General features: G+C 36.3%; 3 protein-coding genes and 1 long non-coding RNA gene across 6 annotated transcripts; 2 read left to right on the top strand and 2 right to left on the bottom strand.

Moving 5' to 3' along the window:
* Positions 1 to 5,765: 5,765 nt before the first annotated feature.
* On the bottom strand, positions 5,766 to 6,620 carry LOC125475271. The gene is made up of 2 exons (XR_007256680.1): positions 6,135 to 6,620; positions 5,766 to 6,012 (listed from the first exon to the last, which is right to left on the bottom strand). It is a non-coding gene; the product is annotated as an uncharacterized LOC125475271 (long non-coding RNA).
* Positions 6,621 to 7,398: 778 nt separating this feature from the next.
* LOC103942426 lies at positions 7,399 to 8,720 on the bottom strand. The gene is made up of 3 exons (XM_048580035.1): positions 8,100 to 8,720; positions 7,886 to 7,957; positions 7,399 to 7,801 (listed from the first exon to the last, which is right to left on the bottom strand). Exons 1-3 carry the CDS (start codon positions 8,718 to 8,720, stop codon positions 7,796 to 7,798), a joined length of 699 nt encoding a protein of 232 aa, XP_048435992.1. The 3' UTR covers positions 7,399 to 7,795.
* Positions 8,721 to 11,992: 3,272 nt separating this feature from the next.
* LOC103958398 (E3 ubiquitin-protein ligase HOS1) lies at positions 11,993 to 18,900 on the top strand. The gene is made up of 10 exons (XM_009370654.3): positions 11,993 to 12,239; positions 12,864 to 13,254; positions 13,611 to 13,745; positions 13,859 to 14,034; positions 14,514 to 14,918; positions 15,036 to 15,194; positions 15,763 to 16,263; positions 16,851 to 16,988; positions 17,357 to 18,081; positions 18,216 to 18,900. Exons 1-10 carry the CDS (start codon positions 12,126 to 12,128, stop codon positions 18,388 to 18,390), a joined length of 2,919 nt encoding a protein of 972 aa, XP_009368929.3. The 5' UTR covers positions 11,993 to 12,125; the 3' UTR covers positions 18,391 to 18,900.
* Positions 18,901 to 21,948: 3,048 nt separating this feature from the next.
* On the top strand, positions 21,949 to 25,443 carry LOC125475270 (1-aminocyclopropane-1-carboxylate oxidase-like). 3 transcript variants are annotated; one of them, XR_007256679.1, is made up of 11 exons: positions 21,949 to 22,108; positions 22,173 to 22,368; positions 22,841 to 22,918; positions 23,044 to 23,095; positions 23,421 to 23,542; positions 23,698 to 23,798; positions 23,905 to 23,963; positions 24,357 to 24,413; positions 24,501 to 24,575; positions 24,716 to 24,795; positions 25,135 to 25,196. XR_007256679.1 is itself a non-coding variant. In XM_048579922.1 (11 exons), exons 1-11 carry the CDS (start codon positions 22,028 to 22,030, stop codon positions 25,196 to 25,198), a joined length of 936 nt encoding a protein of 311 aa, XP_048435879.1. In that variant the 5' UTR covers positions 21,949 to 22,027; the 3' UTR covers positions 25,199 to 25,443. The 3 variants fall into 3 exon arrangements, 2 of the variants coding, with proteins under 2 accessions (XP_048435879.1, XP_048435880.1); XM_048579922.1 differs by having other exon boundaries at positions 24,530 to 24,575; positions 25,135 to 25,443; XM_048579923.1 differs by lacking the exons at positions 23,044 to 23,095; positions 23,421 to 23,542 and having other exon boundaries at positions 24,530 to 24,575; positions 25,135 to 25,443.
* Positions 25,444 to 27,069: the final 1,626 nt, after the last annotated feature.

Genomic DNA, 27,069 nt, shown 5'->3' with positions numbered 1-27,069 from the left:
GAAAGCTTGTCAACTTTGATAAGAATAAATAAATAAACAATTGTTGCAGTTCTATTAGATTAAGAATGTAATTGTGTAAATCCTAACATATATAAGATATCCTTATGGGATTCTACCATGATACATCAACGAAGTCAACGCCAAGACATATTGCGTCTACATCACTTCAGCAAAGCATCAGGAGATTGAAGGCATGCAAGCCGATCCCATACAACCTTGTCGACCTTAACACGACGTCACTGCCGAAGTCAACCTTCCAGAAGCTTGTCCGAGAAATTGGTATGCCTAACTATTGGTATGCAATGCTTGTAGTTCTCATTTAGAAGTTCTGTCAAACTCAGGGGGAGTATCCAGAAGTATACTCACTTAATCTTAATGTACTCTTTTTTCCTATGATTAGGAGCATTTTTCCCACTCGGTTTTTGCTACCTAACTAGGTTTTAATGATGCACCCATCCTGAGCTGATCATACCCTTGTGAGCTCTTCTACTTGAGTCCAGAAGACGTATAGTTTTGACTTTATACAACTTCTCACTTTTCTCCTTAGCCTATGGGTTTTTCTCCCACCTTGGGTTTTACCATAGCAAGGTTTTGTGAGTTTTACCTTTTTATGCATTCTTCCGTTAATCTGAGACTCACATTTGCTCATTGTGCTGACGACTTCATCAACTGTACTTACTTCATCGATGAAGACCTGATGTGCCATTTGTTTGAGTATTTACACACTCAATGGGGAGTGTTGCAATCCTATTAGATTAGGAATGTGATTGTGTAAATCCTAACATGTCTAGGACATCCTTATGGGATTCTACCATATCTCTTAGACTAAATATTATCCTATTAGTGTTGTAATCCTATTGGGGTAAGGAATTAACCTTCTCTACTACTATAAATAAAGGCACAATGGGGTGGAATAGAACACACCTCGCAATTACACATCTCTCTCTATGCCGCACCCCTCTCTCATTCTGAATTCCATAATTGTTCAGTAAATTATGCTTACAACAACAATGAATTATTATGAAAATTGAACTGGTCTTTTCTGTAGGAATTTTCAGCTGATTTAATTTTGCAATTAAATTAATGTGCATTTTATGAATGAACACACCAACACACATACACATGCACTTTCACACACATAGTTTAGCAATTACAAGGCCTACTTAGGCCATTATTCGTGCAAAATGTAAATTTGTATATTGAGAAAAAGTTTCAAAGGAAAAAAGGTTTTGGATCACAGTATCCGAGAAAGCGATTCTCTCGGGCTAGTTCAGGTTGTTTGTAGTCTTTTGATCAAATCACTATCTGCTTAAGATCTTTCTCCAACTCTTATATGACTCATGCTTAACAATTAACAAATGTTGTAGCGTATAGACTAGTCAAGTTATGTTTATTTTTTAGCATAGATCGTTTAAGCTTTACGCACGTTCTCGAAATATTATCCGTGATGCATTACGCTGAAATTTGTATTGATTAATTTTAATTTGCCTATCAAAGAACAATTGGATGATACTATTTCACTTGGAGGCTTGGAGCTTCCTAATCCTCCTTCCTTTCTAACCAACTTGCTCTTCTATTATTACCTCTCTTGCGGATCCTCCGTGGCACACCGTTTTCTATGGAGCCGACGGACAGCAAAGCACACGTGTATCCTGTCCAACCCACACGTGTACTCCCGGTCAAACTTACCATGTCTTTGCTGGATCTAGTTAACGGTCAAATACCTCCTCACCCCCCAAATGATTTGCCCTCAAATTTTTTAATATCCCAACTATGCCCCTCATGCTTTCCTCTCACCTTCTTGACCGGCCGTGCCGGTTCCCCTACGCGCACAGACTCTTCCTAGCCGTCAGATGTTGCACGTGCGACCGCGGCCGATAAAGGTGGCCTAACTTTGATGGGCATTTTGGGGTGGGTCTCATGTGTCTGGTTCTCTGACCTGCTGAGCTGGTCAGCATGTGATTAAGCTGTTGGACGAATCGTTGCTTAATTCGATTTTTTCGTTTCACGTGCATCCAAATTTCATAGTCTAAAGTGCTATTAAAGTGATGCATTGACTAATATACCCATGTTTAACTTGATTGAATGGTGGTCCCGGTGCATAAATAAAGGGCACTTTTGGAAAAGTGAAAAGTGGGTATGATTTTATCAAGGATTGTGTTTGGAAAAGCATGTTTTGTTGGTGGGGTTTATATGATAATTGGGAATTACAGAGGATATTAGGCTATCATAGTTTAATCATTTGAAATTTATATCTATTTTATTTTTATTTTATTTTATTTTTGGTACTAGATTGAGTTGAGACTAATTAATCTTTTGATGAAATATAATTTTCTCTCCAACTTAATTATGTCAATACTTCAAATGATGAAAGCGTTCAATCAAAGAAGAGGGACGTCAAGGAGATTATCTCAAAGTGACATTTCTATGTACTTTTCGTCATATCATATTTGTGGCACAATGTTTTATAATATTAATATAGATATTATGCTAAAAACATGAAATGACAAAAAGTGTATAGAGAATTTCACTTCTAAAACAATCTGCTTAGCATTTTTAGTTAGAGAATTATATTATTAATATATAAGAGAGATTGGAAATCTCTGGAAGAAGTCCCACATCGAAGTTAATTATTAATGGGATTAGATTTAGTTAAAAAATGGTAATAATGATTAGGAAACAACCTAATTTTGCTTGGTTGGAAGCATGAGAGCGACCAAGTGGAATAAACAAATGGAATTTGGCCCTTTTTTTTAAATTCTAGGGTTCCTCCGTCCTTGTAAGCATGTTTCCTAAAACGTCGAGTTAATGAGCTTTAATCTCAGCATAAACGTGGTCTACTTGCATTATTATAACTAATTAATCAATCTTAAGCTGGCATGATGAGCTTTTCTCATATGAACAAAATAGCATAATTTAACCTTGATCACTAAGCCTCCTGCTCCTTACATTGCATGATGACAAATGCTAAAGCAACTTTCAAAAGTTTGACTATTTATGGATTCTCCGATACCTCATATTTTTTGGCATAATTCAGATGCTAACATTATAAAACAATGTGCAAAAAATATGAAACGACGGAGAGTTCATGAAGAGTCTTTGAGAGTCTCATTAACATTTCTCTTGCACGATTTTTTCTTAATTTACCTAAGCTTTACATTATTCATTACTTCTTTATGCATAAAATTCTTACTTTGCTAAACTTATCATTCATGATAAATTGTAGAATCATTTTAGTATAAAAGCACTTTTATTTATGGAAGCGCTTTTATGTCAAACACGCTTTATGTAGAGAAAAATGGTTGCTATATGCTAATGAGCTACAGCCAATTAGCCCTAATTCTGTTGAAGATCCAATATAACTGGGCCTTTGGGTCCTTGTAAATTTAGTTTTCGGCCCGGGTGTAGAACATTTGATTTTGTTTTCGTTTATATGGTACGCGTTTGGAAAAAAAATCTCACTTTCCTCTTGAACTTGCAACTGTGCGACTTTTCCCGATTTTCTTTCAATTTTTGTCTTCATTCTTATGTCATTTTATCATTAAATGGGTCAGGAAAATCGTGAATTTTCTGTTGTAGAAGTAGAGCCAAAATAAAGAAAACACCAAGTTTCGAGTGAATCGCTAGTTCCACATTAGTCAAATTAACAATAATTTATCCATGAAGAATTTTACTTATCCATTACATGTAAAATATAAAAAGGTTTTGTGGCATCATCCACACAAGCTTGGAGTCCTAACTTCAACTCTTCCATGCCGAAGAAAGAGTTAGGTTACGTTTGGTTGAGATTTTAGGGGAAGTTTTTAACTTCTGGCCAAAATTTTAGGCCGGTGTCGAGCTGGAGCAACCTGAAATGTATGACCTCTTAGTTCAATATTGATTAAGCCAGGCCCAAAGCAGAATATTATGATTCGGGTTATGAGTAATGTTTCAATTGATTAACTATTTTGCCTAATCATATTGATGTATTGCTCTTCTTCTTAATTTATGAAGTTATTTGTTCTTTTTAAAAAACCCAAAAAGTCTTTCATTGGAACTTTTCAATATCATTTTTGATTGAGTGCAAGACAAGTCATGGAATTATTTCAAATGCACTTTTTTTTATAAGTGATACTGGAGGAAAAAAAATTGAGCACATAAACATTTTATGTATAGTGAAAATTTTTAACGAACTAGGCTACAAATTTATTATGTTATGAAGGCACTTGATATATCGAAACCACACTTGAAAATATAATAAGGGTTAATCCTATTATTTTGGTGGGGCCTAGTAGGAATATTTTTTCTTTGCGAGTTTTTTTTTCCAGCTAAGCTACATTATGAGCAATCTAATTTGGTATCGAATTCGCCATCCACAAGATTCCAACCTAAGACCTCTCACTTCCAAATGAAGAGGAATATCACCAGATCGTAGTACTGAGTGGCAATTCTCTCCCACTTCTTATTTCAAAATGCCTTCAATATAGTGGATAGTCCTGTCTAAATAGTCATGTCTATTAAACAATGTCTTAATTAGTTGTTTCTTCATGAATCAAAATACCACTACCCCTTAGTGGGTTGGTTGGGATAGGTTATAACCAATTAAAATGGACCTGAGTCCAGTTCATTATTTGTTGTGTCAAAATATGAAATGGGCATGATTAGACATGATGAGTTATGAATCCACAATAGAGGTATTGCCGTAGACCTTCTACCTCCACGCAGCATTGCGCACTATTTTCCTATGCTCTTTCTTTCATGGTTGGATTTTATTCAATCTGAAAAGCAAGCGTATTTTCCTCCATAAATTGCCTTGGGAATGTTGGAAATGGAGGTACAATCTCTCAAGATTTCAAAGTCGGATTAGCGCTCCACGTGAATCATTCCAATATCGTCTCAACTTAACTACCTCAATAGCTTGGCAATGTTGGCTTCTATTACAAAAGATAATAGTGTTATTAGTAATGGAACCATTTATTTATAAGTAGCACTATATTATGTCAAGTTGCCGAGGTGGTATTGCATTCTACAACTCAATCGTGTGTTTAATCCTAGTTTTGAGCTTCCTAATATCAATTGCAAGATTGGCTACAATACTTTACATATATTTACTACAGTTACAGTCTACCTGTCAAATATAATACAAGTTAAATATATGTATTAATATAATTACCATATAACTATCAAAATGGTAATTATATTAAATACATATAAGTATATTATTCTACAATTTGCTAGGGAATGATATGAGTCAAATAAATGTATGGGAGGTAAACCTGTTAGGGCCGTGGTCAAGTTGCATTACTTGCAATGAACTCCTGGTGACTTGTTCGGTTGTTCCTCCAATTTGAAACGTCCTAAACTCTAAAGTGCCACTTTACGTTGTACCGTTAAAAGCCGCAACTTGATTTTCTTCTAACAATGGCCCAAAATTTCTCTAGGAGTAATATTACGCAACACTAAATTTGTTCACCAAATAACGTCCACACTGTATCATTTATTAATATCTGGGGCATCCTTAGACCTCGTTTACATTTAACTACGACTCGGACGCATCATTTGGTGAATATAAAAAAAAATTATGCCTCTACTCAGACATGTTTATCATCATGCATCCTTTTGTTCCATTCAAGTTGGGATCGTCACGTTTCAGGCACAGCCATAGATAGGCAAGCAAGCAACCTCTTCCTCTATTGGGCCATCAATAACCAAGAGAACTCAGAAAATAGCAACCAGGAATTCAATGTTCATATTTGTCTTAAAAACGAACCGAAGAAAACACCCAATAAAACCGAATCATACTCTCTTTATATGCAAATCACAGTTTGACACATAAAGGAGTAGTTGAAAAGGGAAAGGAAACAAAAGATCAAGTTATCCAAGATCGTGGAGTTTCGACATCTACTATCTTCCTCGAAGAACAACTCCTGCTATTCCAGAACAGAGCTCAAGCCAACAATTCACACAATAAACAGCAAGCTGCTTAAAAGATTTGCATAATTTGCTACCTGATTAACTTTTCGATCATACTACCTTTGAAATGAAGGCAAGCTTACCAGAGCTGGCACAGGAATACGAACACTTGTTCAGCTATTTTAACAATCGACAAACACCCTGTGAGGCTTCAGCCACAAAGAACAACAGCAAAGGAAAACATTTGATTCCGAAGGTTTGATGGAATTGTTATGATGTGAAACCTGTCACACACAGCAAAACAATTTGTACCAATTTCAACTTGAAGAAGCAGCTAAAGCTGACTTCCATCCTGACTGTGAAGCAGAAAATAAATGTCAAACACTTGGTAGTCATAGAAGAAGTATTAATACGACGCCGTTGCTAATCAGTAGGAATAGCATATCAAATGACAGAAAACAAGTAAATAAAACACAAGTGCCTTTACCGTTCAGAAATTGGTTTTACCAACAGTCTTTATGACAAGGGAACTTTAAGAACAAATTGAAAATAGCACAAGGAAAAATAAAAGAGAGAATACGAAATTGGACTTCAAGCACCAACCAGACTGAAATTATGAAAGAGCAGCAACTATAAAAGGCAATGCTTTTGTAACATGAGAATATAACAAAGGATAGAAGACAAGCTACATAAAAGAAGAATAAAGGTAACATTATTATGTCAAACAGTTGAACCCAAAGCCTATTTAAACACCGCTTTTATGTGCAACTGATCAAATTCCCCTAAATTCCTTTTGTACTTGAAGGAGGGAAGGAATAACATGGGCGTTAACACTTTGACTATTCTGACCTATTAACAGCCAGGAAGCTAGAGAGAACAGATTATGGCCAAGAAAAGTGGCAGAAATCATGAACACCAGAGATTTACCATCAGACAGAAAATGTGAGACTGACATCTATAGGAAGTCGAGAATGATTAGCATTAACTAATTAATCTGGTTTGGATAGACTAAAAAATATCCTAACCTTGAAGCAAAATAAGATATATCTTTAAATTCATTAATACCATTAAAGAAGGAATCGAATTATCAAATTACCCATACACGCACAAAATATATATTCATGCACAATAGGAACATCTATAGTATCCCACATGCCTAAATATTAAATGTGCAAACCTATATGTATAACCTATTTACATGCCTTATGCAAAACTTACCACGGGCACAAGCATCAGTATGATTAACATGGAAAAGAAAAGTTAAATGGACGAAACATGCAGATGCAGGGAAACACTACATTCAACCTCAGAAAAGGTTTGCCTTGTCGGTCAGTTGAACTGGAGCTCTTCCAGAACAAGGAAGCATGCAGTCAATAAACCCTGTATTGAAAAACAGTTTGCAAGACAATGCAAAACCTGCCCCCCCCCAACGATGTAGGGGAGCCTGTCAAACTTTACAAATCAAACAATCAGAATCATTCAAAAAATGAACGAAAGCACAACGAATCTCCGACAAGCCTAATCGATTAATACCATTAACAAGAGAAAGGTCTGAACTTGACGCTATATCATGTACATATATAGAAACTCCATATATTTTTACATATTAGACCTACTTCCATATAAAGCAACTAGATTTACCCTGCATCCTGCCCCTAATGAGCAATACAATAAGGCCAAAAAAAATAAAACTAGACATTAAAAAAGGAAATTAGATATCCTCTCTCCTTTTTTCCTCTCATGGATTTTTGTTCTGCCTTGTATAGGGTAAATTCCAATTCTTCTTCTGTAAAAGTTGAGCGCATGATACCTCAAAGATTGAGGCTTCCAGTCTACAGCTGCAGCAGCAATTTCCATTTACGAAGTTTCGAGACAATCATAATCTTCCGGTCACCATACAAATCTACCTCTGCAACAAAAACCCAACCATCCATTAGCAACAAAAACCCCACAAAAACATGAATTTGCAGAAACTCAGAGAGAAAGAGATAACCTTACATGGAGAATCAGCAGACTTATAAGCATCAGCAGTAACACCAACCAGCCACAACCCAGGAAAGATACTCTGCAAATTCATGCAACCCCAAATAAATTACAAAATTTCATAAAATAAAACAAAATTCATGTTAAATTAAAAAAAAAAAAAAAAAAAAAAACACAGAAAAAAAAAAAAAAAAAAAAAGGAGGAAAGAGCAAAGTGGACGTACATCGAGCTGCTTCTGAACATTCTTGGGTCGCTTCTTGGGCCTTCTGGAGGGCCTCGACCCGGTCATCACGAACACGTCCTCTTCAATCTCCTCCTTCGACAAAGCGATCCAGAACTTGCTCTTCTCCTTCTTCTTCTTCTCCACACTTTGCCCCTCCGCCAAACCCCTCAACCTCATCGACTTCGGCTGCTGCTGCTGCATCATCTCGCTCTGACTTCTGTTCGGCCCTTCAGGTTCCTGCCCTTCCCGGTTCGCACCAACCGCGGCGTTAGGGCCACTTGCCTTTTGAAACGACGCCGTCGCGGGAGGTCTCCTGGGCCTCAAATTCCAGGGCTTCTGAAGTAGCACCTCAGCTTCCTCCTCCTCTTGATCGCTCTCCCTCTCCTCGCTCCTACGGCGCTTGTTTTCCGAGCACGAGATCAGCGATAATCGGCGGCGATCGGCCCGGGAGGACCCGACCCGGTTGTGGCGGTCGGATTCGGAGTCGTGCTCGGAGGCCGGTTCAGCGGAGGCGGGTCGGCGGTAGCGGTTGTGGTTGTTGGCGGTGGCGTTCTTAGTCCCCCATTTCAAGAATGTGAGCGGGAAGTTGTGCAGCGGCGGCTTCACTGGCGCTGTCGCCATTATTCCTGATCAACACGCAGAGCTAAAGCCTTCAGAGTTTCAAACCAACAAGCCGGCTATACATATACACCAAACTGTATCTATCTATCCGTCAATCCTTTATCAGTTTATGCTTGTGCTTCAAGTTTTTAGAGAGAGAAAGTGAAGGAGGAGAGAGTGAGCGAGAGTAGGTTATTTGTGATGTGAGGAGAAGAGAGGTGGGGGGCTTTCCTTTTAATGGTTGTACTACTACAAATACAGTAGGGAGACGGAAAACCAAGGGGCTGTGGTCTTTCTACCCTCTACGCCTACGACTCTACGGCGTTACGGTTTTTAATTACTATTTTACCCTTTCTTTTTAATTTATTTATTTATGGCATATTTGTTGAGGGGATGTCCCCTTTTTTATTTCTTATACATCTTTATTAATTTCTGTCCGTTGATTTTCTTCAATTCATCCGATCTGATGGTTAAAAACCAAAAAGGTATGGGAGAAGTAAAAAGTGGTGTGTGGATATCACATCCCTTTATTGATTTGCTTTGGGAATGCGTACAGAGCTGCCAATTTTTCATGAACTTGAACTTTAGCTAATTACCTTTTGAAATTTTTATTAGCTAATATTTTCTTTGAATTTTAATTTTACCTGATTACCCTTTAAACTTTTATAAATAACAAATTTTCTTATGTTGCTAGATTTTAAACTTTTTTATCTAATTTTTCATCAATTTTGATCACTTGAATAACACATAATAAATTTTAGGGGTAAAGAAGAATGAAAATTGGATGGATGAAAATTTTAAAATCTAACTAGGGATAATTGGGTATTTATAAATTTTAAAAAGATAATCAGTTAAAGTTAATTTTAGAGAAAATTTAACTAATTACAAAATTTCAGTAGAGTAATTGATTAAAATTAAAGTAATAAGAGAAATTGATAGCTGACAAATGTTCTTTATTTCTTTTATTTCTTTTGTTTCTGATTGTGGGCCAGGTTGGACCATTTAATATCCTGCTTCTTTTTGTTGTACGTTTTGACCTATTGGGTTGGGGTCCTTGGGGAGGTGGGTTTCGCAGTCAGTGTACAACATCTTTAAGCGTAAAAAAGGTCGACGGTTAATCGGACGGTATATATGATCATCTGAGAATATAATTGAAGGTGATGATGGGTCACTATCTGTCTGCGAGTTGTATATTTTGCTCCAGTTCATGTTGGGCTTTCGTAGTAACGTGACTGAAACCTATATTTAGTGTCTTATTCGGAATGTGATTCTATTTCCCCCTTTTTTTTTTTTTTCACTCCTCTTCCATTCCTTTTATTTGAACGGTCACGGTTAAACTATATCAATATTTTATATTAATTTATATAGAAGACAAAGACAAAATAGATAATGTGAGAGGAGGAGAGGGAAGTGGATGAAAAGAGGAGATGAGACAATCCTAATCCGTCTTATTGAGATCTATTTAAAAAGTCAACTTTGAATGATTTTAAAATGATTGAAAAGTTACTTGGGCAAGTGTATATTTTGGAAAAAGCACCGGTTATCATTTATATGTTTTTTGCAAGAAACACTTCAAGCGTTTTTCTAGGATTCACTTGCATTTTTATTAAAGATTGATTCCAAAAATGGTTTGGATCATTTTAAAAGCACTTCTAAACACATTCTTAGTTACTAATTTAGTTTATTAATGTGTAATGGTATTTTTAGCATTCATGTCTCTGTGTTTTCTTGTAAGATGGGGATTTAGGTTCCTGCCTATTAGAATTAAGTCTTTATAAATAGAATGATTGTAACTCGATTGGGATAATTTTTGTGGCAAGATTTAGCTTATTTGAGTTATGTAGCTTTATTGACAATTTTTGTAGTTTTTGTTGCTTTTAGATAATAAAAGAGTACTCCTAGTTTGGTAGCTTATTTGAGTTATGTAGCTTTATTTGACTTTCACACTGTTGAAATCAACCTTGCCACGAACTCAATGTCTTTGTGGTGGTTCAACATCGGAAAAGGAGAGTGTCATTGTGTGTCGTTATGATGTTGCTGCGTTTTTGAGTGGTTTCTGATTAATGAAGGTCAGTTTCGACTTTCATAGCAAAATTGTTCAAAAGGGTAATTTTGTAAAAGTGTGATCAATAGTACAACCAATCGTCAAAACATGTTTAAAGTGGCGAATTTCCCGAAATAAAACTTGGCCCTTTTAGCCCAAGAATTTAGCCTAATCAATTGAATTATGAGGCAAAGTGGCCCTAACCCAAGCCTTAAACAACGTGAGACTGGCTTAAAATTAAGCAAAAAAAGAAACAAACATGAGCAGAAGAGCTCCTTGCAAGCCAATTGAAAGACGACACATATACAAGTTGTCAAATTTTTCTCCATGACTTGTTCATCAAAGGAAGAAAGATAAATGATGGTAAAATTGAAAGAGGTCAAATAACAAAAAGAATCTCACCTACTAGTGTAGATATGTTGTCAACATGCGACACGGGTCTTTGATAAAAGCAGCTAGGTATCATAAAAGTGCTACTAATCTCCGGGATGAGGTGAGATTCTTGAGTCCCAAGCATTCTAAGAAGTTCAAAGATCCACCAAACAAAGACAAATACGACCTTTCGTCAATTCAATCGGCCCCTCGTGAATGGCACATTGTTTTGAATCGATACAAAGATAAACCTTCCGCCAAACCAATCAGTACCAAGGTCATCTGCAAGGCCAAAGGAAAGAAATGGCCCGAAAATAATTGATTTACGCAATGGAGACGACTGTAATGCAAGACTTACAAGAGGCAGAGTTAAGGAAGAAATAAAAAATGAGGAGTATCATCTCGAACAATCACTGATGGGCAAGGGAGTAGGGGTGGTGAAATGATGATACCTATCATCTCGAACACCAAACAATAGACTGTATTCAAAGCCTAGCCTAGCCAATTCCTGCCGATCCACTGTTATTCTTAAGGTCCAATCCCTCCAGCCTATTAAAAGGATTTTAAGGATGCGTTTGTTGTATTGGATTAAACTAGCTTCAAGTTGGACTGGTTTATAATAGATTAAGATATACTAACTTAGTAAAACATTTGATGTAGTATTGGATTAAAAAAAGAATAATTAACAACTGCAATATTATATTATTTAATACACATCTAATAATATTTTATTAATAATTCAAGCTTTTTCTTCTTCTTCTAGCATTGAGTTGGAGGTTGGGTCCAACTAGCATTGAGTTGGGCTAGGATTTGTGGGCCCACTTTGGGTCAATTTTTCTCTTGTTCCCAATTTTTTTTATCCTTTCCCAAAAAACCGTCGCTCTCTCCCCTTCTCTTACTCTCTCTCCCCCACCTCTGAAGCTTCCCTAAAACCCACCGGCTTCGACCTCACTTCAGCAATTCATCTCTCCAGCGTTTCGTGGGGAATCACCTCTCGCACTCTCGGAGAAATGGATAGGAGATTAAATGGACCAACTGGACCTTCGAGCTCCGTCAATGGCGGCCCAGCCACAAGATCGGGTTCTCATGCTCCGCAACCTAACTACAATAGTCGAGCTGTTCAGGTTCATCTCTATTTATTTTCCTTTTCCGTCCTTTAAAATAGATACTGCCTAAAACCCTTGCTGTCTCTATAGCCACGGTTTGGTTCCACTTGTCTGCGTTTTTGTTCAAAATCCGTCCGTAGCGGTATTTGTATGGGACTATTACGATGACGTTTTGGTGGGTTTTGGAGAATTTTATTTGTGAATTGTACAGGGAGTTTGGGTAGGCAGATTTTGGGAATTATTGTTTATGTTGTTTTACTACTGAGTGCAATGGGAAATTGTTTTGAAAGGTACACCCTGATGCATGTAGTTGAATCATATGAACTTGTGCATTCAAAGTTAGTATATAGGGTTTTAGAAATGTTAAAAGAGAGTGTGTGGAGAAGTGGATTGAGGCGTGGTGTACCGGAAATGTTCGGTTTTAGGCTAGCAACTTAGCACAAAATTGGGAGTTGAAGTAAAGGTGTTATGTTTAAAGCACTTATTTACTTCAATTTCAGACAAATATTTGATTTATTAGGTTTGGTTATTCTTAATATTCACCTTATCGAACGATCTGTAATATCTGGAGTTATATTTAGTACTTTGTAGTTAAAGAAGATCAGAAGTCATTTGTATTTTGCTTTATAATTTTAATTTCAGGAAGCATTGGAACAGTTGGCATCGATTGATCTAATTGACTTATGCAATGAATCTAAAGTTGAGTGCTGTCGGGCAACACGAGACTTGAGGAGTTGTGGACGACAAGTAAAGGATGTGCTCATCTCGTGTGGACATGCTTCATTATGTGCAGAGTGTAGCCAGCGCTGTGATGTGTGTCCCATTTGTAGAATTCAAATACCAAAGAATGGCGCAAAATTATGCCGACGCCTTTATGATCAGTGTCTAGAAGCTCATCTTATACCCAAAAGATGTGATAAGAGATTTCAAGAGAAAGAAGATGGGGAGGAGCAAATATCTGCTGATGTCCAACGCCTTTATTCTTTATTTGATGTTGCCCTGGAGAATAACTTAGTTTCTTTGATATGCCACTGTATCCTTTAATGATCTTTCGATTCTTTACCTTTTCGTTTTTGTTTTGTATTATTTGTTCACGTGATAGAGAGTTCAGTTTTAGAAAATGACCACAACTTTTAATATCTTCCAATTATATGGAAAGGGGAGTACGTAAAAAAAGATAAAAATTCTTGTTCCTCAGGGTAAAAACTCATTATTCTAGGGAGTAATTTGAATCAACTGCTAAACAGATAACTAGGATTAATGTCCTCTTGATAGTGCTATTCGTGCGTTATAGGACCTTTTGTCTTTCTTGAAACTTAACTGCAACTTCTGTTAATTGTTCATATTTATGTTGATCATTTCATGTTTTCTTTGACATAGAATAAACAGATGTTACAGATGTTTGTTTGGATGAAAGTGCAGTATCCAGTGATCCCGTTATTGCTTTTTTGTTGGATGAAGTGGTTGTGAAGGATTGGTGCAAGCGAACATTCCAGAACATCATCACAGAACTTCAAGGCATTTGTATCCTTTTTTCTTTCTCAGATATTTTCAAATATAAATCCCGTAGTTATTTTCTGTTCATTTGTACTTTGCATTATTTGAATAATTTTTATTTCCTAATCTACCATCCTAAGATAATCTTGAAGCGGAACCGATGAAGTCTATGTTGAGTTTACTTCTTAAGTTCTCAGTACAGTTGGCTGGCATATCCAGTGTGATTGAAGTTTTGGATTCATCTTTGAAAGGGTCTTTTTCAGCTCAGCTTCATGACTTTCACCAGCTTCAAGAAAGCATATTAAAGACAAAGCAGGTTGTTGCTATGATGGTTTAATTTTTGGTTTATCATGATAGTGTTGCCTGATTTTTATTTGTGAATATTTTCTGTGACTGATAACATATTATACATGCTTTAGTTCTCTAAAGAACTAATAGTTTGTATTCTATACTTATTTAAACTCTCGAAGAACTAATAATTTATTTACCTACTATTTTAAGGCCTGAAGTTCTGAAGCTTTGGAAACACAAGAAGTGACATTCTTTTGGACTTTATTTCATGGAACTTTAACTGTTTCCTTTGTGCATCTTTTCACTCGTGCCTAAAACTTTCTTGCAGCAAAATCACTACCTGTAATATATCACTACTACCTTATCAGTTTAGTCAAGTTTTACATGTTTCTTCTGAACTGTTCTCAATTATGGATTTCCAAAGAGACTGGGTTTCCAATAAATTTTTTTATGTGTCTGCAAACAATTTCTAATTGTTCTTTGAAATTTGGTTTTTGATTTTAGCATATGGAGGTTATGATATGGTGTGTAAGACATGAGTTCCTTGAGAAAGTGAGGCCTCGTTATACTGATTTCTCATCATGGCATTCTCTTGTCCGTGAAAGGAAATCTGCTGCAATTAAGCGTTCTTGGCCTGATTCTGTAAATAACTCTGAAGAGTCCAGTGGACAGGAAGGTACCCTATTTATTGAAGATGCCCTGGTAAATCTGGAGGTTGGGCAGGGAAATACAGAGAAATTGGTGGAGGGATTAAAACTAGGATCTTTGCAGAAGGATGGAGTTTCATCAGTTCTCAGGTCTAAGATAGAAGGGGTTGCAGGATGCTATCCATTTGAAAATGTTCGAGCTGCTGTTGATATACTTTTTCTATGTGGTAGTTCAGATTTGGTGGTTGCGAAGCAAGCTATTGTATCCTTTGTTTTTCTTTAAATTTTGGATATTTCTTAATTCTGCATATCCTGCACTGGGCATAAATTCTGCCTCCCCTACCTCCAGGGATACCTGTATTTCCTTTATTTATAACAGTTTCTATATTACCTATTTGATCGGCATTGGACAATGCCTGATGAGCAATGGAGACACCTTCTAGACGATTTTGGAGCTACTTTTGGCATACCCAGGCAATTACTACTGGAATCCTTAATCTTTTATCTTTTGGATGATCACACAGATAAAGCTCTGCAGGCAAGTTCATTTTAATTTTTTCAGATGGTTAATGCTTTTGAATGCCTATTTTTCTTTTATTTAGTGCTGTTAGTTTCATGTTTAACCAATTGTATCAAGGTTCTTAATGCTATTTATATTTATATTTTAGGCATGGTTCACATGTCTATGGTAAGACTGGCTTCTAAAAAAAGGGTTCTCTCCAGTCCTTGCTACTCTAGAAGGCCAGGTTCCAACTTGAGAAATCTCAATAAGCTTTGTGTCAAATGAATCGACTTGTTTAAAAATAAAATAAAAAGACGGATTTATTTGACTATAGCTGTTGTTGTGCTGCTTGTTCAAGTTCCAAGTAAACCACTTTTTAATTTTGTCGTTAGGATAATTAGATGAATTGGTTCATGGTATGATGTTTATGATCCAAGAATATACGAAAACTTTGAAATAGTAGTAGATTATATGTGAAACTAGTTGCATCTTGACTGGGGAAAAACCACAAAATATTTAGTTTTGCATTTTGTTATATTGGTATTTGATTATTTAGTCTTGAAATATAATTTTAAATAATTATTCTTCATAATAAATTTCTCAGGAAGCTTGTCACCTTCTTCCGGAGATCTCTGGTCCAGCAACTCATCCTAAGATTGCACAAGTACTATTAGAAAGGGGTAATCCTGATACCGCTCTTTTGGTTTTACGGTGGTCCGGGCGTGATGGTACATCAAAGTCGTCAATATCACTTGTTGAGGCTGTTACTGCAGTTCGGGTGAGGGTAGAGTGTGGACTTTTCACCGAAGCATTTATACATCAAAGAATGCTGTGTACCAAAGTCAAGGAGAAGATGTTGAAGGTTGGAGAATTGGGGGATGCAACTGATGATTCAAAAAGCAAATATAGGAGTTGGGAAGACTGGGTGGAGATATTGGTCACTGAAATTTGTGTCCTCTGTATACGACGGAGCATGCTAGACCGAGTGATAGAGTTGCCTTGGAACTCTGATGAAGAGAAACATCTCCACAAGTGCCTGTTAGATTATACCATTGATTATCCTTCCTCAACTATTGGAAGCCTTCTTGTTGTATTCTACATTCAGGTAATTATTGTCTATGTTTACTGTTGACTTCGGTTCAAATTGGAGTAGTTGTGGTAAGCATCTTGCTATTGCTATGTTCATGTGCATCTTGAGGGAAATCATCATGAATTTGTTGGTAGTTCTGTAGCTCAGAATGCATCCGAAGCTTGAGATTAGTAGCTTATTTCCTCTGGGGCCTGTGATGACGTGAGAGTTGAAGATGACCTGCAAATGAAGGGATCACAGGCCTTTTTTATTAGCCATGTGGCATTTTAGCAGGAGTCTCACTTACTATTTTCGAAAGTATTCATCTGGTTTTCTTATAGGGAAATGATAAACGCACACCCTTTTCTTCTCTAACACACCCCTGATTGATCATGTTCATTGTTTTTGTATGATTTATTCAACCCGATTGCCTGAAATAAAGAGGGGTGTGTGAGAGACTAAAAAGGGCATGTGAAAATCAGCACCCTTCTTATATTATTAGTTTGTAGATTATTTTATTTACTTATTTATCCAAGCTATATGTCAGTACTTAATTCTGTTGAAAAAGCAAGCTTTGTGATCAGATGTGCTGACATAAGTTGCCCATTTTCCCCCCTTCTAAGCGGTACCGGTACTCTGAAGCTTACCAAGTTGATCAAATACTTAAAAACCTGGAGAAGGAGTTCACTTCAAAGAAGTCTGTCAGTGAAGAAGTTTTATCTCGAATGAGATCTATGAGCGGATGGAGAGCTGGATTAATCGTAAGTGGTTTAAGTGTTAAGACTGTATGAGGACATTTTGGTCTCTGAGTATACCCTAATTGGTGGAGTATATGGTCATCAGTTTTGTGAATTCCTTTGCTTATATTCTTATTTTGATACTTAGCGGTATCTTGTAATGCAATGTATGATCGAGCTAAACAAAAGGAGTTTATTTGAGCCAATGTTGCTATATGACAATCAGAAGCCTACTAGTCTTTTTGTGGTTAAACATTTCTGCATTTGTGTTGATACTGATTGTCTTTCTAGGAAAACGTGTTTCCATTGCTTGAAGCATGGTGGAGTTCTATTTGTGGGTGCATGGTGCTCTCCTTGTTTTTCTTTTGTAATGCTTTGCTTTTGATGGACAGGATAAATGCATGGAGTTGCTACCAGAAGTCCAACGACAAGAAATAAAGTCGGGAAAGTTTCCTGAGGTAGCTGTTACCACCTCTAGTGAAGTTGAAATGGCAGCAGCATCACTTCCTGAAGTGCAAAAGTCACAATCAATTAGTATGCTGATTCCTTCAACCATTGATTCTTCCCTTGGTTTATGGTCGGATTGTGTGAATCCTTCCTGGAAACCGTCAATATCTGAAACACCAAAAAAAAGAGTTGGGTTGGTTGACAGTTATCGCTCTGAACTTGGTAACAATGGTTCAATTCTTCATGAGAAGTTACTTAGCAATTCTGAAACACAATGGAAGCCTGATGATAGCGTAAACAAGGCTTTCAACTTTGAAGATGCATCAACTCCTGGAATTCATTGGGCTACTCCCCCCTCATCCGTCAAGGACAGGAAAAAGAGTTCATCAAGAGTACTTTCAAATAGCCCTCTCCAAGACAATCAATATGCTAGAATGTCACCAGAAACGGAACGGAACAAGAGGTTCAACCCATTCCAAAATTCAAGTCCTTCGAACTTTTACAGCGCTGATTCTAATCCAGTAACTACACCCAGCAGCAACCGTGGCCTGTTTAAAGATTCCGCAACAGACCTGCGTCGGAGTGTGAACAGTAAGGGGTTCCAACGAGATAGGGACAATAGAACTTGGAATATGGCTTCCAAGGATGACCCAATGGACATTTCTTTGAGGTGAGAATTCAACGATTTTTGCACCTCTTGCCCCATTAAAGTTGCTTTTCTTGCTTTGTTGCCTGTGTGGTTAACCACCGTTGGAGAATGTTTTGTTAATCTCCATTAATACAAATTATTTTTCTAATCTTCAGATATGGAGAAAAGAGTCATGTGATTGAGGACGAAAACTTAAACAATGGACCGAGATGGAGGTCTGACGAAGCTAGTGACGAGGAAGAGGAGCAGAGTCCACAGAAAGCCATTGGGATCACTCATCGTGCTTCTACTGCGAGGGCATTACGAAGAACAAGATTTTCCAAGCGATGAAGATATTCCAGATGCACTTTTTCTTTTAACTTAAAATGAACTCTTGTCCAGCCATGGTCCTTCCTCAGTATGGTCTGGGTAGGAGGTAACCTTGAAGGGATATAGAGAAACAAGAGCGGCTTTCTTGTAGGTGCCGGTTGAGTTGAAGGGGTTCCCTTCGGAGGGCAAGTAACTATAGTGTAGACAAAACTGTTTTATAGCTGTGCCGTGCGGCTAAGATGCATTTAATCGGATTGTCTAATTCGAGGGGCCATTTTCTCTTCCTTCCTGCAATTGTGTGCATCTAAGTTGATCAGAGATGAAGTTGTGGTTTTTTAGCGGCTACGAATTGTGCAGGAGTGGGGGGATTTTTGAATCCTTGTTGAAGTAGTTTGATTGCTGAGAGATTGAGGCAAAAAAGGCCTTGTAGTTTCAACATTTTGGAGCTCTAGTTTAACATTAAATACTTTCGTTTTATCAGAATGATAAATGCTCACTTGACAGAAGAAATAATGTTTGGTGCGTCCTTGATGTGTATAATCTCTAGTTTAATAGATGCTAATACCAATGCATCAGCAGATGAGCATTCGGTATGGTTTAAATAGACGGTCTCCTTAGCATTACTGTTTACGAAAAAATGACTATAAGAATGAAATATGAGAATTTAACAAAGAAATGAACACAATGGGTTGGTTTAATAGAGAGCTAGCAAAGATTTGAAACCTTGAACTCAAATTCGAACTCGCTAGTCACACAGACGTATTTCTGGAGTCACTAACTTTGTTTTTGTGTACTTTTTAATTCGTAGGTAAAAGTGTGTCTGTCACCACATACATGTGGTATTGGAGTTGTATGAGGGGAGAAATTATTCCGCCAACAACATGTGATGGATAGATCCTTGCATTCAATTTGAATTTTCTTAGCGTAATTAGAGCAATTTAGAATGCGTAATACCACTCACTTGTGTACTTTATATATTCACTTTCTAATTTGTCCAAATAAAAAAAAATGACACCAAAAACCCAAAAAAAATTAAATAATATATCATTTGGACAAAATAAAAAGAGGAGTGCTCAGTGACCAACCAAGTATAATCAATTAAGAACATGACTAGAAATATTGCCCGCGCGTTGCTGCGAGATTAAAAATCGTATGAAAAAATGTTTCAAAGCTTATAATAAATTGTTATAGAATGTTAATGTTATCAACACCGAAAGACGTTTGAACTTATTGAAAGAATTTTTACATGAAGAGCATAAATTGGATGAATGAAGCTCTTGAAATTCTTTGAACCACTCTGAGTAGCATTACCTATGAATTATTGATTGGGTAACAAAAATTAGTAAAAGAGTATAATAGATGAAACTTTCATATGTATAATTCAAACTTCTAAACATTTATCCGTACTTTACAAATGATTAGAAACTGCCAAGATAACAATTGGTATCACATAATTAGTATGCTATTAAACATAATGAATTCCATGAAGCAAAAAAATGATATGCAATTTTAACTTACGATGCGAAAGGAGCTCTATAAGAGTAGCTAGGTCCTCTTTGTTTTATCCATCAAAGGCATTGCAATTGTAGATCCTGGAAATTATAAAAATCCATCCAAGAGACAAAATTCAATAGTTATGGGTGAAGTGAAAATGGAACCACAAATGTAAGATATACTTGACAAATTTGCAAATTCATTACAATTTCAATTGAATTTCCAACTTGATTTTCTCGCTTAAAAATCTTAATCTACAAAACCAAATTAGTTTTATCAAACAACATTCAAAAATAAAATCCAGTAAAGGAAAAGATCAATTGAATAACTTGAATAAGTGGAAGCATTCATACCTCAATTGAATTTCCAGCTCAATTTTGTCGCTTAAAAATTATGGTCTGCAAAACCAAATCAGTTGTATCAACAATAAAGCATCAATTTATGAAAGCAAAGACATCACATAAAAAGAACATTAAAACTGGAAACCAAGTCGTGATACTTCACCATTTGACATAGAAATTTTATCTTGCCAAACATAATTTTGTCACAATTTGTCACTCGTATTTTTTTTATACAAATTATTATACCATTATAAACTCAAAAAAATACATGCTAAAATCATTTTTTGTATCTATACATTGATAATTTGAGATTCAATACAGAAAACAAATCTATAATTTAGGTTTTAAAATACATTATAAAATCAATTAATACAAACAAAGAAAGAGCATCACACCAAACAATTTCATCAACCCCAGAAATCCGATTGCCTCATCACTTCACAAAACAATATTTTTGAAAACAGATTGAATGCAAGCACCACTAAACTCTAAAGGCGGCACACAGAACCCTAAAAAACCGCTATTTCCTCAAAACGAAAAGAGAACCACGTTATCTAGTTACACCTAGGATCCAAACACACAAACAAAAGCTTCTAAATTAAAAATGATCTCCATTTTCGTGTATTTATACTGTTCAAATTATCCCCCTTTTTGACCTTTTTGAATAACATGTAAAGCTATGGTCCTCAAGCTATGAAATGAACCTAGCACACCTTCTACCACAGTGACAAAGATACTGCACCGACTACTCTTCTAGGCATATGCATTTCTCACTAATTTTAATCATGACCATTCCTCTTTTTTTAAATTTTCAGGAGAAAATTGAACCACAAACAAACAAAAAACACAAATAAAAAATAAATTTAACAGCAAAGAGATAAAATATATACCTGATCCAAAAATGGTTTGTAAGCTTCAGAATAAAACCCTAAAAGACACAAAAATCTAATATATATAATTCCCACAAAATCTAAAATTCCCATATATATATATATATATATATAAGGGAAGTCAAGGAGATTTTGGAAACTGAAGGAGATTTGGAGAGATGCAATTGAAGAAAACCCATTCATGATGATTGACGCGTGGCAAAACAGTGGACGACATGTGGGTAAAAATTGGAGGGATTGCGAGGAACGATGTGCGGAAGAAAAGAAAGACGTGATGAACAGTGATGGGGAGCTGTTTCAGATGCCATGATGTTGCGTTTTTTAATTATTTTTTTCTGGTGATAGGCATGCATGTTAAGATTTTTGGTTTTTTTAATTATTTTTTGGTGGAAAGGCATGCATCATGCTGCCAGGTGTGGATCAGTAAGATTTTTTAATTATTTTTTGGTGGAAATGTATGTACCATTGCTGCCACATGTGGCTTAGGTAAGGAAAAAACGCTGGAATCGAAGAGGGGTCAGAATGAGAAAAAAATATACACAAGATGATCAACATTTAGGGCAAGGTGGTCATTTTCTTGCAGCAGAGGGGGAAAAAAGACCCGCAAGGAAGGAATGGAAGGGTAGCTTGGGGAGTTCACTGCTGGTGAACAGTCGCCCCTCTTGCATGATGAACAGTGGAGGCCAACCGCGCACGAAATGGAAAAAAGGACATTGCAAAGACTAACATGAGGGGCATTTCAGTCAGTTCACTGTACCAAGCATGTAAGACAACATGAAACAAAGAAGACACCAAAGGACATTTAAGCTCGTGAACAGTGCTTTTCAACCGGGTTTTAGTATATAGGTAATTTGAAACATGTGTCAAAATATCGTTAGGGTCGAGTGTCGACTGAGTTTTGAAAAGCAGGAGGACTAAAAAGTAAGGAAGCGGATGACGACGGAGGCGGTGAACCTGCCGATCATAGACTTGTCCTCATCGGATTCGATCTCCTCCGCCAATTCAATCCGTCAGGTTCTCTCTCTCTCTCTCTCTCTCTGTATGTCCCTATAACTATTGCATAGCTGTATTTACACAGGCATGCATGGAGTGTGGTTTCTTCTACCTGGTGAATCATGGCGTCGAGGAAGAGCTGTTTGCAGAGGTGTTCGATCAGAGCAGCAACTTCTTTTCGCTTCCTTTGGAAGATAAGTTGAAATTGACTCCCAAGCACCAGAGAGGAGGCTACAGGCCACTATTTTCAGAGAATCTCGACTTCGCTTCCAGCTCCAAAGGTTGCTAATCATCCTACCATTTCATCTCTTCTTTAAATCTTTTTGCTTAGAAAGTTCAAAACTGAAAATTCGGTGATTAAAGTGTAAATATAAGAAACCAAATGGAGGGACGTTAAACTAGAAAATGGGTTAGTATACCATACAATGATGATACGATGCCTGGTTTCTGAAATTGTTTTGAAATGATCAGGATAAGTAATAAGTTGGATATTCCATTTTATTTTCAAATAATGTAGTTCATTGATGAATTCATTATAATGTGCATAACATGTTGGTCGAAGTTACAATTTGTTGCGCTAATGTTCTTGTTATCATTTGGAATAGTGTTAATTCAATTGTGATATTCGAAAAATGTTTCAGGTACTATCTATTAAACTGTTGTGCTGGGTTGCCTTACTTTAGTTTTCAAGTTGTGCTGAATGGAAAAGGAAAGGATGTTGATTTTATCTCTTTTGGGTCGTTTGTGAAATAGGTGACTCGAAAGAGAGTTTTAATGTCGGCCCATTAGATGACCCAACTCTGAGTAATTTGAACCAATGGCCTTCAGAAGGTATGGGAGCTATTTTCAAATTTGAAGTGTGGTAGCCTGCCTGACAATGAAGTTTTTTATGTTGAGTACTGTATTACATTTGATTACGTGATAATTTCTTAATTTTTCGTTGGGGAAATATATAGACATCCTTCCATCTTGGAGGCCTGCAGTGGAATCCTACTTCAGAAAAGTAGTGTAAGTTATATTCGCCTTTGAAAAAATTTACTTCCCAGCATTCTGCACTAAGTAAGAACTGTTGTTCAGGAATGATAAATTGATAGTTTTTTTAGGAGCTTTTCATCATAAATGTAAATGTATGTGTCGTGTGTACATGAAGGGTAGTGCTATTCACACGCCCTCTTTTACCTCCCACACACCCTTCTTAATTTTTGTCCATTGATCTTCTTCAATTCATTCGATCCAATGACTGGAAATTGAGAGGGGTGTGTGAGAAGTAAAAATGGGTGGGTGGATAGCACCACCCATATATGAATTTCTGATGTTATATATGCTGTCTCAGGTCTGCTGGAAAAAGATTAATCTCTCTGATTGCCCTGGCTTTAAACCTGGATGAGGACTTTTTCGAGAAAGTGGGGGCAATGAATAAACCAAGGGGTTTTCTTCGACTTTTGCACTATCCAGGTGTAGTAGCACTCTTCAGCTAAAATATATCACTCCATTTCTTTTCTTGTTTTTGTAATTTTTTGAATAATATTTCTTGTAGGTTCGGCCTTCTGTATTTCATTGTTTTTTCTTTCTTTCTTTCACTTTCATGGTTTCGGTATGCATTATTTCAGGTGAGCTGGGATCAACTGGTGAAGAAATATATGGTGCTTCTGCTCATTCAGATTATGGCATGGTCACACTCCTTGCATCCAATGGAGTTCCTGGACTTCAGGCATGCTTTTTGTTTGTTAGATTTTGTCAGCATCGAACACCTAGTGGTCCCCTTTCAAGCTCAATTATGATATTCTTTTCTTTGACTTCCTGTTAACACTTGGCAGGTTTGTAGGGACAAATCTAAGCAACCTCGAATCTGGGAAGATGTTCTTCACATGGATGGGTAAGTTCAAGATCTTGAATTTTCATAAAAATGATGATATGATTGCTAAAATAATTTTGTGCCCTTATATTCTTCAATCATTTACGTGGAATACTCCATACAACAATGTAATGCAATATGATGTTTAAATATGGATACGCTTCCTCAAAAAAAAAAAAAAAAAAAAATATGGATATGGATATGGAGCTCCATTCACTTTGTTAGATAGGGAACATTTGGATCATGTGGTTAAAAGTTCAGAGCTTGTTATAGCTTTGTTAGACCATTCATAAGAAACGGTATTTTGTTTTGGTAGGTTTTCCTACCAGCATCTTACATGTTTACTAGAGTGCATTTGTGTATAACCAAATTGTAACTTTGTCCGTCTGATGGTGTTCAAATTTGAATCTCTAGGGCATTCATTGTTAACATTGGGGACATGATGGAGAGGTGGACTAATTGTTTGTTCAGGTAATTTCTAATTTATTTACTTTAAGGTCTATTTTCTTCTTACAGTGGTTGTACATGTTTTGAAATCTAGGACTCTGAGGACTGCAGACATTTTCTCTTCTATCATTTATTTGTAGGTCAACACTGCATAGAGTGATGCCAGCAGGACAAGAACGCTACTCCGTAATCATTTACCTCTTGGTCCATTTTATTTGCTTTTCATAATACTGACCGTACTTCACAATGAAATGGTACTATTACTTCCCGATCTATTGAAAAAGACAAACTGAGAGTGCTGTATAAAAACGTATCAATATTTTCAGGTGGCTCTCTTCATGAGTCCCAGTGAAGATTGTGTGGTGGAATGTCTGAAAAGTTGTTGCAGTGAAGAATCACCGCCAAGGTATAAACCCCACTTTGACTGTCCTCTTGGCCTTGGGTGTCATATTTTATTTCCAGTTACCCTAACACAATGCTTTAGCTTACCTCCGTTAGAGGTTCGGTTTTGCTAAATGTCATGACGTAGAACTTGTGCTTACAAGACCGAAAATCTTCTTGGAAGGGGAAGGGTGTCCAACGGCTCATATACTAAATATTTTGTATGTTATATATAAGAAACATTGGGGGTCTGGAAAGCACCATGCTTTCGTGCCTAAAGTCCTTGATGGTCCACTATATAAACACCGGCTTGGTAGCTCGATCAAGTTATCCTGTAGATAATATTGACCAATTCTGCTTGCAGATTTCCTCCCGTCCGCAGCAGGGACTACCTGGATGAGCGTTTTCGGCTTACACGTGCAACTTAAAAGGTCTGTCTTTTGCAGTTGCAGTACATGATTATGATTTTATTGTTTGGTTATAAACGGCTTTTGTAATCAAATATCTCTATTATAAATCCTGGTCTCATAATTCCACTGGAAACAAATTGCTATTGTTTGTATTGAGCTGGTGACTAAGGCTCCGTTTGGGATTGATTCTCTAGAGAACACTATAGCTCATAAGCGCTTGTGGCAAAACTGCTTTTATTATAAACATGTTGAAGTTTTGAATACTTTTTCATGGATTGAGAAGAATATAGTGAAGGAATTTGGAGACTGGGTTTTGGTTGCAACATGTTAAGGGATTTCGAGTAATTCAACCATGTGGCAGATGAAGTTTAAAATCATAATCTCCTCTAACAAAGAGGAAATGGTCATTGAGAACACAATCAGATTTAATAATATATTTTACTTTTTTTTAAAGAACGATATTATCTATACTAAGGGGTAGGAAAATGAGTTATAAGCCTTATAATGAATTAGCAATAATGTGGTTCAAATTCGTTTTTGGCAAGAATCGAACATAAGACCTCTCACTTACAAGTGAAGAGAAATATCACTGGACCGTAGTACTAAGTGGCAATATATTTTACTTAAACATGAATATTGATTTTTTGTTTAGTGGTTTAACGGGGATTTGAACTTGCAACCTTTTTCAATAGTAGAAACAGGAGTACTAATACTCGTTCCTTCTCATGTGGCGATGTCACAATGTTTCACCGTATGAACATTATCATCAAAGTTGCTCATTATCTTTATCATTATTTTAAAGACCATCTCTAGAAAATGCATTCGATTTGAAAATTGTTTAGTCATCTAGATATGTCAAACAAGTCAACGTTTTAAATATTTTCAATTTGAAAATCATTTAGTCATCCAGATGTGTTGAGCAAATCAATGTTTACAATATTAAGTAACATCTTTGCAATGAATCGTCAATTTATTTTATTCATATGATGCAGTGTTTAATGTTGATTTGTATGAATTTTTTTTATGAACAAGCGATATTATTTACACTAAGAGAGTTGGGAAGTGGGCTAAGCCTCACAATAGGCTAGCAATAATGTGGTTCAAACTTGCCTTTAACGATAATCGAACCTATGACTTTTCACTTACAAGTGAAAGAATATTACTAAATTGCAGTACTAAGTGACTTTACCATTGCTTATGATTAAACTTCTTAAATTTAATAGTAAAAATTCAACTAATATTTAGTTGGAGGTAACGAATAAACTTGGCAGTTTCTTATACGATACGAAAATATTGGATTTTGGATCTATACGCTAACTAATCGGGTCGTCTTTAAGAACTCGTCGATAATGGATTTATACACGCGTAATCCGTTTCAACCCTGTAAGGAAAAAAAAAAAAATTGACGATTTTAAAGTTAAACTACTAAAAAAACTTTTTATAAATTACAATAGTCATAATGTCTATATTGTATGTTAATATGTTTTATTGTATTATTATTCTATATAAGTTAAAAAAATTGTGCACGGGTGGGGAGAATTTTTTTAATCCTTGTCGACGTACTTCGATTGCTGAGAGGTTGAGGCAAAAAGGCTTTGTAGTTTCAACACTTTGGACCTCTGGTTTAACATTAAATACTTTTGTTTTATCAGAATGATAATGCTCACTCGACAGAAGAAATAATGTTTAGTCTGTCCTTGTTGTACTATCTCTAGTTTAATAGATGTTAATACTAATGCATCAGCAGATGATCATTCGATATAATTTAAATAGACAGTCTTTTTAGTGTTACTGTTTACAAAAAAATAACAATAAGAATGAAATATGAGAATTTAACAAAAAAAAAAGAAAAAGAAAATGAACTCAAAGGGTTGGTTTAGTAGAGAGCT

This window comes from the organism of the source record quoted next, unplaced genomic scaffold, assembly GCF_019419815.1.
Source record: "Pyrus x bretschneideri cultivar Hongxiangsu unplaced genomic scaffold, Pyrus_bretschneideri_v1 Contig14, whole genome shotgun sequence".
Lineage (NCBI taxonomy): Eukaryota > Viridiplantae > Streptophyta > Magnoliopsida > Rosales > Rosaceae > Pyrus > Pyrus x bretschneideri.
This window is presented reverse-complemented; position numbering and strand designations above follow the sequence as displayed.

Excerpts from the sequence above, each read along its gene's own strand:
- LOC103958398 (XM_009370654.3), top strand. The coding sequence starts at position 12,126 with ATGGATAGGAGATTAAATGGACCAACTGGACCTTCGAGCTCCGTCAAT. Across the intron at positions 16,264-16,850 it reads TTGTTGTATTCTACATTCAG|CGGTACCGGTACTCTGAAGC; the intron begins GTAATTATTGTC and ends CCCCCTTCTAAG. Across the intron at positions 18,082-18,215 it reads CCAATGGACATTTCTTTGAG|ATATGGAGAAAAGAGTCATG; the intron begins GTGAGAATTCAA and ends TCTAATCTTCAG.
- LOC103942426 (XM_048580035.1), bottom strand. The coding sequence starts at position 8,720 with ATGGCGACAGCGCCAGTGAAGCCGCCGCTGCACAACTTCCCGCTCACA. Across the intron at positions 7,958-8,099 it reads ATGTTCAGAAGCAGCTCGAT|AGTATCTTTCCTGGGTTGTG; the intron begins GTACGTCCACTT and ends ATGAATTTGCAG.
- LOC125475270 (XM_048579922.1), top strand. The coding sequence starts at position 22,028 with ATGACGACGGAGGCGGTGAACCTGCCGATCATAGACTTGTCCTCATCG. Across the intron at positions 22,919-23,043 it reads GAACCAATGGCCTTCAGAAG|ACATCCTTCCATCTTGGAGG; the intron begins GTATGGGAGCTA and ends GGAAATATATAG. Across the intron at positions 24,576-24,715 it reads CAGGACAAGAACGCTACTCC|GTGGCTCTCTTCATGAGTCC; the intron begins GTAATCATTTAC and ends CAATATTTTCAG.